We start from the raw sequence: 10,586 nt of genomic DNA, 5'->3' as shown, positions 1-10,586 counted from the left end.
ATTCACCCACGAAAGCTCATGCTGCAGAACGTCTGTGGGTAATACAATGTTTACTAGAAATATGAGAGTACAGTTGAGTGATAAAAGGCAGGCATTAAAATAAGCCTAAACAGGAGGGTTATTTCCCCCCTCGAGACCAGGGGCGGCTCCAGGCCCCAGCACGCCAAGCACGTGCTTGGGGCAGCATGCTGTGGGGGGCGCTCTGCCGGTCGCATGGCAGGCGACTCCAGTGGACCTCCCGTAGGCATGCCTGCAGAGGGTCCTCTGCTCCCGCGGCTTTGGTGGAGCATCCGCAGGCACGCCTGCGGGAGGTCCACCGGAGCCACAGGACCGGCGACCAGCAGAGCGCCCCCTGTGGCGTGCCGCCGTGCTTGGGGGCAGCGAAATGGCTAGAGCCACCCCTGCTCGAGACAAATCAGTTTTACAGCTTAAAATATGTCTAAGCAATACACGTAAATTCACAAAAGTTGAAAGGATTTTTTTTTTAATAGATCACATTTACAAAAGAGTAAAAAAGTATATATAGTTATGTTGTGAAGGGGACCCTCCTACGGTAGAATGACTTTAATACATCTCTATTAGGTTTATCCGTCCACTTAAGTCTCTGTGACCCATCAGTAACCTTTAATTCCTTTGTTTACAGTAAACTATGGTCCTGGATCAGAGTCACATATGTCATGAGAAGCTGATAAGGGCACAAACATGACATGGATTAGTCCTTACTCCTCATGTGTCCAAGAGGAGCTCCATCTGACCAACGATGGCAGCATACTCTTCTGTTTCTCTCTGAAAGGATGTCTGCTTCTCCAGGAAATTGTTCCGGTCATTCTCTGCCAGTTTCCACATAGCTGTTGCTGTCTATATGGAAAGAGCAAGTTAGTGCACAGTAGGGACTGTTACAAATATGTATGACTCCATAGAGGTGGCAGAGCTAAAAGCACACAAACTTATTTTAAGTCAAGCCACACCAGGAAGACCAGTTTGCTTCAGACCCATTTCTTGTCAGCCCCTTCCCCACGCATCAATTTCTTACTAAGACATCCTGTTCAAGCCCAGCCCTTGGTAACTTCAAAACTCCGGCTGATCAAGTGAGAGCACAACTAAGTATTTTTTTTTTTGTCTTCATCCAACTGAATCAAAGTTAATTCAGTAAAGACCACCGTTTAAGGACTCTCCGGTATTCTGAATTTACCATGCTAGCTGGCATAGTAGGAGTTCTCACCCCGAAGAGCCACTTCCGAAACACTGATACATAGCTGAAATTTGGCTAGGATGCTACCTGTGGTAGTTATATGGGCATTATTGTAGCATCTGACACTCGGCAACCTAATTTATTTTTAAGACCCCCATAAGGAAGGTAAGTACTGTTCTTCTTGTTGTACAGATTGGAAAGTGAGGCACACAGACCAAATGACATGCCCAAGGTCACACAGGAAGTCTGTGGCACAGCAGAGAATTGGACCCAAGTCAGAGTTCCAGGCTAGTGCCCTAACTACTAGACCATCCTTTTTCCCCATGAAGTCTAATGCATCATCCGTTGTGAAAGGGTCACTAAAGATCTCATGACCCTAAGTAGCAGAAACTTCTCGGCACATATGTAAATTTGCACTTCCAGAACATTGCTGCCATGCTTTCCCACCATTCTGCGACACTGGTTCATTGCTATTTTCAGAATCATTAGTGTCCTGATGCACCCTTCGTTCTCACTTGGAGGCCTCTCATTCCAGTTCTGACTACACTTAATCCTGATTATCCTTGATTATACTGGCTCTTCCAAGTTAAATTGGCTGTTAATATCAGTGACATGACTGATTTTAGCTGTAATCCCTTCCCATCTCTTTGGGAACTTAATACCACCTAGAAATGTCCTTACAACATGCATATTTAGAATTGAAGACAGGAGGCAAGGTAAAAGGCCTGCTACAGTACATTAGTTTGCTTGAAGAGAACCCAGGAAAACCAAACTTCAGAATTTCAGCTAACCCCAGATATTCAATTGCCTAGTTTGGAATGAAGGAAAGGGTTGTCTTACCAGAAGCTCTTCCTGTTTTGCAGCCATTTGGCTGAATAGTCTCAGCTCTTCTTTAAGCTTCTCTGTCAGCAACTGAAGAAAAAGTCCAAAGCATCTAGTTTATCCAGATTCTGCACCACACCGCAATTGCCTCTATTATCAATTTAAACTTCTAGTAAACAAAGTCTGTTTAACCCATTTCCACTCTGACAAGTTCTCACCATTGTCTGCTTCTGACACTCCTTCGTATCTTCTTCCTCCAAGATTTCATTGCCTGTAACTGGTTTATAAATACTTTCATAAGCTTCTTTAGTAGTTACCCATATGATTCCCCACTAGCTGTTAGACCTCACCTTCACCCACAGTATTAAGTCACTTCATTGCAGAATCAGCCTCTAAACTTACATTAAGAGCAAATCAAGTATTCTGGGGAGTTGTGAGTCTGGTTCTTCTGTAGTAAGCAGAGAGCCAGATGGAACAACTTCTCCCTTTCAGCCCAGAGTGATTAGTGTTATGCCAAAATCTCTGCTACACTGAAATCAAGAATGAATGTCACATGAGCTCCTTGGTTACAACAAAAAGAATCGGGGTACCAATTATCATAATGGGTAGAGATGGGGGGCTAGCTCCCCATCTTATGCTCCGAACTGAAATAGTTGGTTCTTACCTGGATCAATATTTCTGCTTTCTAAAATCACCATACAGTTGTCTTGAAATTTCTTCAGCTTTTGAACTTCTTCTTCCAGGACTTCATTCTTTTCTCTCAAGTCTTTTATAGTGCCCTATCAATACCACACAAGTTAGAAGTCAATAGAGCCCCTAGAAAGATTTTTCCTGTTCCCTCCATCTTCTTCCCAATTAGCAGCCATACCTGCTCCCAATACATTGGAGATAAGTTCTTGGACACTGATTTAGTGCTCACCACTTTTTAATACTGACAGATATGGAGCTGCCTGTAATAATTTACTACTTTCTCTTGATTCAATTACTGTAGGCATATGTTGTGTTAATTCCTAACAATGTTGCTAATTAAATGCATCCTAGGGGAAGGGGGGGGGCAGTAAATCTTGCCCCTCAGCAACCACTTGATGAACAGTGCTGGAGTTGTTTGTTCTGGAGTGCCGGCTAGACCCCTTATTGACTTGCTAAAACAGGTTTATCCAGGAATGTCTCATTCCCACGAGGAGAAAGCAAAACCTCCAGAAGGATTTAGAAACAGAAAGACCAGGTCTACAGTAGGAGCACTTGGCTGGTATAGCTATACCAGCATATTCTACCAGCAAAGCATTTCTAGTATAGACACAGCTTATACAAGTAAAACCATACTTTTGCTGGTATAGCTTACTCAAGCACTGCCCCCCTGCTCTGCAGAGAAATAAGTTATACCAGCAGAAGCCCAGTTTTGCTGGTACAACTGCATTTGCACTAGGGGGTTTTACTGGCATAGCTCTTCATAACCCTGATGGGCATAGCTTTGCTGACAAGATTTTATAGTGTAGACCTGACCAAGCTGTGGAGGAAGTCAAAATGTTAAGGGTCAGAGTAAGAGGGAGAGACTGAAGCAGAAACTATTGAGTGTAGGCAACAGACTGCTCCCCAAGAGGTCAGGGGGTCTAGGGTAATATAGGCCTATTTAAGCTTTTAGGTAAAATGACTTTTGTTTTAATAAATCTGATATTTTAATTATTAAATTGTTTTGTTTTACTCCTGGGGGAATTCACAGAAATTAACAAAATTAATGTTGAGTGTGCAGAATTTCCTTTCCTCCCACAGAAATGGGCTACAGTGCTGCTGGCTGCCACTAGGGCCGTTGGACCCAGCAGAGTCCAGTTCAAGGCTGGTCTACATTCCGGGGGGAAATCGATCTAAGATACGCAACTTCAGCTACGTGAATAACCTAGCTGAAGTCGAAGTATCTTATATCGAATTACCTACCGTCCTCACGGTGTGGGATCGATGTCCACGGCTCCCCATGTCGACTCCGCTACCGCCGTTCGGGTTGATGGAGTTCCGGAGTCGACAGGAGCTCATTCGGGGAATCGATATATCGCGTCTAGATGTGACGCGATATATCAATCCCCGAGAAATCGATTGCTACCCGCCGATATGGCGGGTAGTGAAGACATAGCCTCACACACAGAAGAAATGGCTGGGGGAAGAGCTTCTTAAACATTTTAAAACCCTTATTTCCTTTACATACAACAATAGTTTAGTTATATATTATAAACTTATAGAAAGAGACCTAAAAATATTAAAATGTATTACTGGCACACAAAACCTTAAATTAGAAGGTCTCTTTCTATAAGTTTATAATATATAACTAAACTATTGTTGTATGTAAAGGAAATAAGGGTTTTAAAATGTTTAAGGAGCTTCATTTAAAAATTAAATTAATATGCAGAGCCCCCTGGACTGGTGGCCAGGACCCAGGCAGTGTGAGTGCCACTGAAAATCAGCTCGTGTGCCCCCCTTCAGCACACGTGCCATAGGTTGCCTACCCTTGAGCTAGAGGATTCCCAACAGCTGCAGTTCCCCGCATGCCCGGAGGGAAGGAGACATGGCACACAGGAAACTCTACACAAGCTTGGGAGCTAGCATCAGGCTGTTTCTCCCACTGGATCCCTGGGCTCAGGAGGGGAGAGGTGTCTGGGCGGGGTGTGTGTGGTGGTGCAGGTATCTGGGACAGGTGGGCCCTGCAACTGGGCTTTAGTGGGGAGGGGAGGAATGTATTGGGGGGGGGGGGAGATGACAACCACAGCTGGGCTCTGATGGGGAGGAGTTGTGGGTGTCTGGCCCCCCAGCTGGGCTCTGGGGGAGGAAGGGGGCAGAGAAACAGGACACTGGGTTGTCATAGTGGTTTCTTTAACTCTACTGCTGGCGGACTCTGTGTGTTTGTGTGTGTGCGCACGCGCGCAGTATTGTTACAGGCATACTTGCTGACAGCTATTTTGAAATAGATTACCAAAATAATTGAAACTGGCGTGATTATGTAGTGTTATTTTGACAAATAAAATTTTGCAAAATTTTAAAATATTGTGTGCAAAATTTTTAGTTTTTTTGGCACAGAATACCCCAGGAGTATTCTTATGCTGTGTTCCCAATGTTCAGATTTAAGAACACTTTAAAAGAAGGCTGTTTTGTGTCACTGTGTTCACCACTGGTCACAGCTCCTGAAGAGAAGAACTGCAGGTACCCAAATCCAGTTGGATCTACTGAGTAGTCCCACTTGGTACTGTAGCCTATAGCCTGGTCTAAGAGTGGAAGAATCACATGATTTTGCCTGAGATGTGAAGGGTCAAGGCCTAAAAGCTAGAAAGATCAAGAGGGGACAGAGGTGCAGCTAGCCCTGAATCTTGACAAACTCATTGCCTTCTATTCCACATACTAGACCTAATAGCAGGCTTCAGTCACAGCTTTAAACAAGTAAATTGGGAGTGTGGTACATCAGAACAGAACTTCTCGTTGGTTTTATGGGAACAGAAGAGATCTTATTTGGACTCCATGAGCCACAGCATTATTCCCCACACAGCTCTTAAAAGTATTATCAGATAATCTTCTAACAAGATGATCAGCCAAGTATTGCTTTTTACCTGTGCTCCTGCCAGCTTTGAGTGCAGTTGCTGTTTCGCTATTTCCAACAACTGGTTCTTCGTCTTTAGTTCTGTCTCCAATCTGTATCGGCTCAGGGGTCTGTCAAAAGTCACACATCACCGAGGATTTAACAGATGCCAGTTTATGGTTAGTATTCAGCTAAGCATATGGTTAAGACATGCTTCAGCCAGGGAACTGTCAGACAATGTTCAGCGCACCTGCAGTAGTGTAGCTTCCTCTCTTGAAAGATGGAGTGCGCAGTGAACTAACTACTAGAGTGTTTTGGGCTCCATGTATCCTGAGTTTATTGTTGGCCATCAGCACATGAATTAGACAATACTGTTCGTTGCCATACAAGGCTGGGCCTCATCAGAAGAGCTACTAGTACTATTTGAGATAGGGGTTTTTTTGCACCAACTTACCCTCGTGCAGTTGTTGCTGCCTTTTTAGAAAGAGGCTCTGCTTTCTTGGTAGACCTACAGAGACTAAAAAGGTAGACGTATTACTATCAAAGCACGTAGCATTTTGCCAAACCAACTATCACTTTAACAAAAGCCTGATTTTCTATGCATATTTTCTGCTACTGACTGGGGTACTTTTGGACATTTTTAGATTACCAAAAACCTGAAGTTTGTCAGTGCATGTATTTTCCATTTACCCTTGGTTTTTGGCTTTGAAGACACCATCCTCTGGAACATTTGAGCTAAAAGTGAAATTGGGATCTTTGCTGAATTCTGGCTCAACTGTTTCGTTGATACGTTGTTTCTTCGATGGAAATGGCGTCTGTGTGTCTGCAACAAGATACAAGTGTCACCGAACAATCTGAGGAATTAACAAGAGAAAATAGTCCTCCAACTTCCACATTAGCAAAGAAATCTTGAACTTTGGAGGAATCACTTGTATGTTAACATCTCACTCTAGCAAGATGTGAAGTAATGATGACTAAGTAGCATGCTGCATCCCATCCCTACAGTCTCCAAATTCTGAACAAAATACAAGCTCAGAATGAAAAATTTATGTTACTTAAGCCCTGGATGGGCTATGGTAAGCAATTTTAGAATGTAGTTTACCATTCCAGCACTGGATGGGATGGCTTGACACCCAGGTTTAATAACTCAGACAGTCATTTCAGCATCAGACAGGTACATGAACACTGCTTTGATAGCGAAAGTTGTTCAGTGTTGAATGAAGAACAGATCTATTTAACACTTTTAGGGTTAGAAGATCTAATTTGATGTTGCTTAAGCAACTACAGACTTCTAACATTAAGATGAATGTCACACAAGGTCATGAGAAAGCTTGTTCCCTGAATATACAGTCAGACTGTATGTCATGATGATCTGGCCACTCTAACATCTGATATTTCCACTAATTATGTAGAGCTTTGTTCACACCAAGCAGTTTTGGAAGTTCAGCTACAGGCTAACAATAGGAGCATTAATGTAGAGCAGCCACACATGGGTTTTGGCCAGCGTATTGTTTTGACCTCCTCTGAGCAAAGTTAGGCAAAACTGTGGTTAAGATGACTGTACCTGGCTTATGCTGGCTCTACCAGTATTGCTTGCACTGGTGAGTTGCACCAGCACTAGACCAACAGTAGGAGAATTTTTGAAAAAGCTCAGCAATGATGCAAACTGATTTTAAAAAAGAACAGCAAAATAACAAGTGTGAGATAGCTATCTTGCTGTAAAATCCAAAGCGGAGCTGTGAGGTCAGCAACATATGCTCTCCTGTGACTGATCTCACCTAGTTAATCCAGTAGCAAAACTAACATGCCTTGGCTCCACTATGTTTTTACAGAGATAGTTAACACACATGTGTTATCCCACAAACAAATTAAAAACACAGGGAATTAAGACAAACCTAGGAGGCCAAGCATGGAGAGTTTCTGCCCAAAATACAAGTTTCAAGAGATTATGAACACATGAGGATGGCATGCTAAGAGTTTTCTATTTATCACTTTTATAGTTAAGGATGCAGAATAATTACAGGGTTTAATATTGGATCAACTATAATAGTTATTAGTAAGATTAAAACCATCCTGCAAATTAACACCCCCATGATGCTCATGGGTTTACTAAAAGATATTGACGAGCACTTATCCCTGATTCTTTAGAGAACAAAGTTAATACTCTAGGAAATTAAGACCTATGTCACCCTCTGAATCCAAAAGCCCCTCAATGCCATCTCTCATCAGCCTTCTGAAAGTCAAGTACCCCATGGCCATTTTACTCCTAAAAATGGAAGGGGTTGTATTCTTTCCCACCAACCTACCTTGCAATAATAATAATAATAATAAAAAATAATAATAATAATAAAAATAATAAAATAAAAATGGACTCTTCTAGCACACCCTCTCCCACCCTATGTTTTACAAAAAAACAACTGGTTTTGAGACGCAAACAGGTGCTCAGCCAATGAAAAAGAGGGGTCTTGGAAAAGTGCCATATTAATGACACCTGAAGAGAAGAGAGTACCTCCGCAAGCGGCGAACCAGTGTTGACAGGGCCAATTCGATCAGGGTGGATGTGGTCCACTCCCAATCATAGATGAGGAAGTGTCAATTCCAGGAGAGGCATTTGCAAATTTAACGTATTCATTGTTTCAGGATATAAGAGACCACATATAGGCAAGAATGCGTCGCTGCGGCTCAGAAGGCTCTGTTGGGCCACCCTTACTCTAAGGAAAGAAGGGCGGCCGAGGACGGATGAAGCCGAGACACCCCGCGCCGTGCCACTGACCTGTGGGGCCGCCACGGGAGAGCGCTGTGGGGTGATGGAAGCTGTAGACCGGGATCCTGGAATTCTCGTTCTCCATGGCCGGCGGGTCTCCGCAGCGCGAGGCCGGACGCCCAGGGTGACGCAGGAAGGACGTGCTGAGGCCGGGAGCTGCGTCCCCGAGCAGCCCAGCGAGCGTCTGAAAGAGCCAAGGGACGTTCCGCGGGGCGCGGCCGCTCCGACCGTTTCGCTTCGCAGCCGAAGCCCGCGCGTGTCGGACTCGAGGAAAGCGCCGCCCCACCCCCACCCGAGCCTGACTCGCCCCGCGCGCTGCACAGAGCGGGAACGAAGGAGCCCCGGACCGGGCGCCGGCTCGCGGGGCAGCGAGAGGTAACAGCGACACGCACCGCTCTCGCTGGGGGCCGCTCCCGCTGCCGTTTGAAAATGGGAACGGGCGACGGAAGGGCGGGGCGAAGAGCCGCGCAGGCGCAAAGCCAGCTAGCGGCGTCTCCATAGTGCGCAGGCACCGCCAGATGTGTGCACATGCGCAGTGGGGAAAGCGACGCCCCCACGCATTCACTGCCCTGAGCTGGGGCGGGCGAGTCGGAGACGCAGGGAACGGTTCCACGCGCACGTGCCCCTGGGGGAGCCTCCCGCGGGCGGCGCGGAGCCTTCTACCCTGCGGGGCGCCGCGCTGTGCTGCGCTGCTGCGTTTTGGCTTGCGGGGCGGCGGTTTTCCTGCTCTGTGCTGCCCTGCGGCTGCGGGGGAGCGAAGGGCGCAGCAGGGCGGCCACCCCCACTCGGCCCAGCCCGGCCCCTCGCCCCGCTGCCGACCCGCCCACACTTGCAGTAGCCAGCAGGGGCATAGGTAGACTCAGCAATTGTTCAGAGCAGGACAAGGGCCCCCCTCGTTTTTGGTTTGTGGGAAAGTGCAGTTCGAAACTTGTAGGGGACATTCCTGGTAGGGCTCCCACTGACCTAGCACTGTCGCTGCTTAGTATCGGTGCACCACTGCCAAGCAGAGTAGCTGCAGGGAGGCAGGAGCAGAGCTGCTGCGAACTTGGGGTTTCCATTTCGCAGGAAAATGAGCATTTTGACATTTGTTTTCATTCCAAATCGAAAGAAAACCGACTATTTTTGCAATTTCCTTCACAACGGATATTCTGAAAATGTTCCTTTTGTTTTTAGTTTCACATTTCAAATTTTCTCTGTAATGTTTTCAATTGTATACTATTTTGTATTATTTATACATTATTATGTGTTTAAGAGGTGTGCATAGTAACTAGTGCATAACTTAAATGTCAACCTTTCCTTACACCACAAGCAGGACCTGGAGACAAGCTCCGTGTAGCTCAAAAGCTTGACTTTTTCCACAACAGAAGTCGGTCCAATAAAACAGTGGTTCTCAATCAGGGGTACCCATACCCGTGGGAGTAAGCAGAGGTCTTCCAGGGCGCACATCAATTCATCTAGAGCTTTGCCTAATTTTACAACAGGCTACATAAAAATCACTAGCGAACTCAGTGCAATCTAAAATTTCATGCAGACAGTGACTTGTTTATACTGCTCTATAATGTATACACTGAAATAAGTACAATATTTTTATTCCAATTGATTTATATGATAAAAATGAAAAGTAAGCAATTTTTCAGTAACTCTGTGTTGTGACACTTTTGTCTTTTGATGTCTGATTTTGTAAGCAAGTAGTTTTTAAGTTTGGTGAAACTCTGGATACACAAGACAACTCACACTCCTGAAAGGGGTACAATAGTCTGGAAAGGTTGAGAACCACTGCAATAAAAGATATTACCTGACCTGCCTTATCACTCTAACACAAGCAGGAAACACTTTGATCAGTACTAAACTTAATGATTTCACAAATAAGAGACTATTTCAATTATCGTATTATTGCCATGTCAGCTGTAGTGCATAATATGTATATGCACTACTATATATATGGTATATACACAAATATATTGTGAACTACTACTGCTGACATGTTAGGAAATAACATGCAAATAATAGACAAATGAAAAAATAAAATTTGAAACAAACTTTAGAAATGTTTCCAAAATGAAATTTTTCATATTGAATATTTTTATGAGAAATTTCATAAAAAATGATACGATTTTGGGGGAAAAAAGCTTTGTCAAAAACAGCTTTTCCCAGCAAAAAAACTTCTGATGAAAATTTTCTGATCAGCTTTAGTCACGGGCTGATGTGGGGGAAAGACCCTTAAAGGGTACCAGTGCCGCAAGTGTTTACCA

At 44.5% G+C, this 10,586-nt stretch overlaps 1 protein-coding gene across 1 annotated transcript; it reads right to left on the bottom strand.

Moving 5' to 3' along the window:
• Positions 1-401: 401 nt before the first annotated feature.
• Positions 402-8,848, bottom strand: KNSTRN (kinetochore localized astrin (SPAG5) binding protein). Its single transcript, XM_039538473.1, has 8 exons — positions 8,344-8,848; positions 6,261-6,393; positions 6,025-6,087; positions 5,602-5,701; positions 2,679-2,793; positions 2,233-2,291; positions 2,033-2,104; positions 402-858 (listed from the first exon to the last, which is right to left on the bottom strand). The coding sequence occupies exons 1-8, from the start codon at positions 8,831-8,833 to the stop codon at positions 727-729; spliced, it is 1,164 nt and encodes a 387-aa protein (XP_039394407.1). The 5' UTR covers positions 8,834-8,848; the 3' UTR covers positions 402-726.
• Positions 8,849-10,586: the final 1,738 nt, after the last annotated feature.

This window comes from Mauremys reevesii, linkage group 4, assembly GCF_016161935.1.
Source record: "Mauremys reevesii isolate NIE-2019 linkage group 4, ASM1616193v1, whole genome shotgun sequence".
NCBI lineage: Eukaryota > Metazoa > Chordata > Testudines > Geoemydidae > Mauremys > Mauremys reevesii.
Note: the sequence above shows the minus strand (reverse complement) of the source record. Positions and strands in the feature narration are given on the sequence as shown.

Coding starts and splice junctions, on each gene's coding strand:
- KNSTRN (XM_039538473.1), bottom strand. CDS start 8,833: ATGGAGACGCCGCTAGCTGGCTTTGCGCCTGCGCGGCTCTTCGCCCCG. Junction 6,394..8,343: donor CTCCCGTGGCGGCCCCACAG/GTCAGTGGCACG, acceptor ATCTTGTTGCAG/ACACACAGACGCCATTTCCA. Junction 2,794..5,601: donor CAAAGCTGGCAGGAGCACAG/GTAAAAAGCAAT, acceptor TGGTATTGATAG/GGCACTATAAAAGACTTGAG.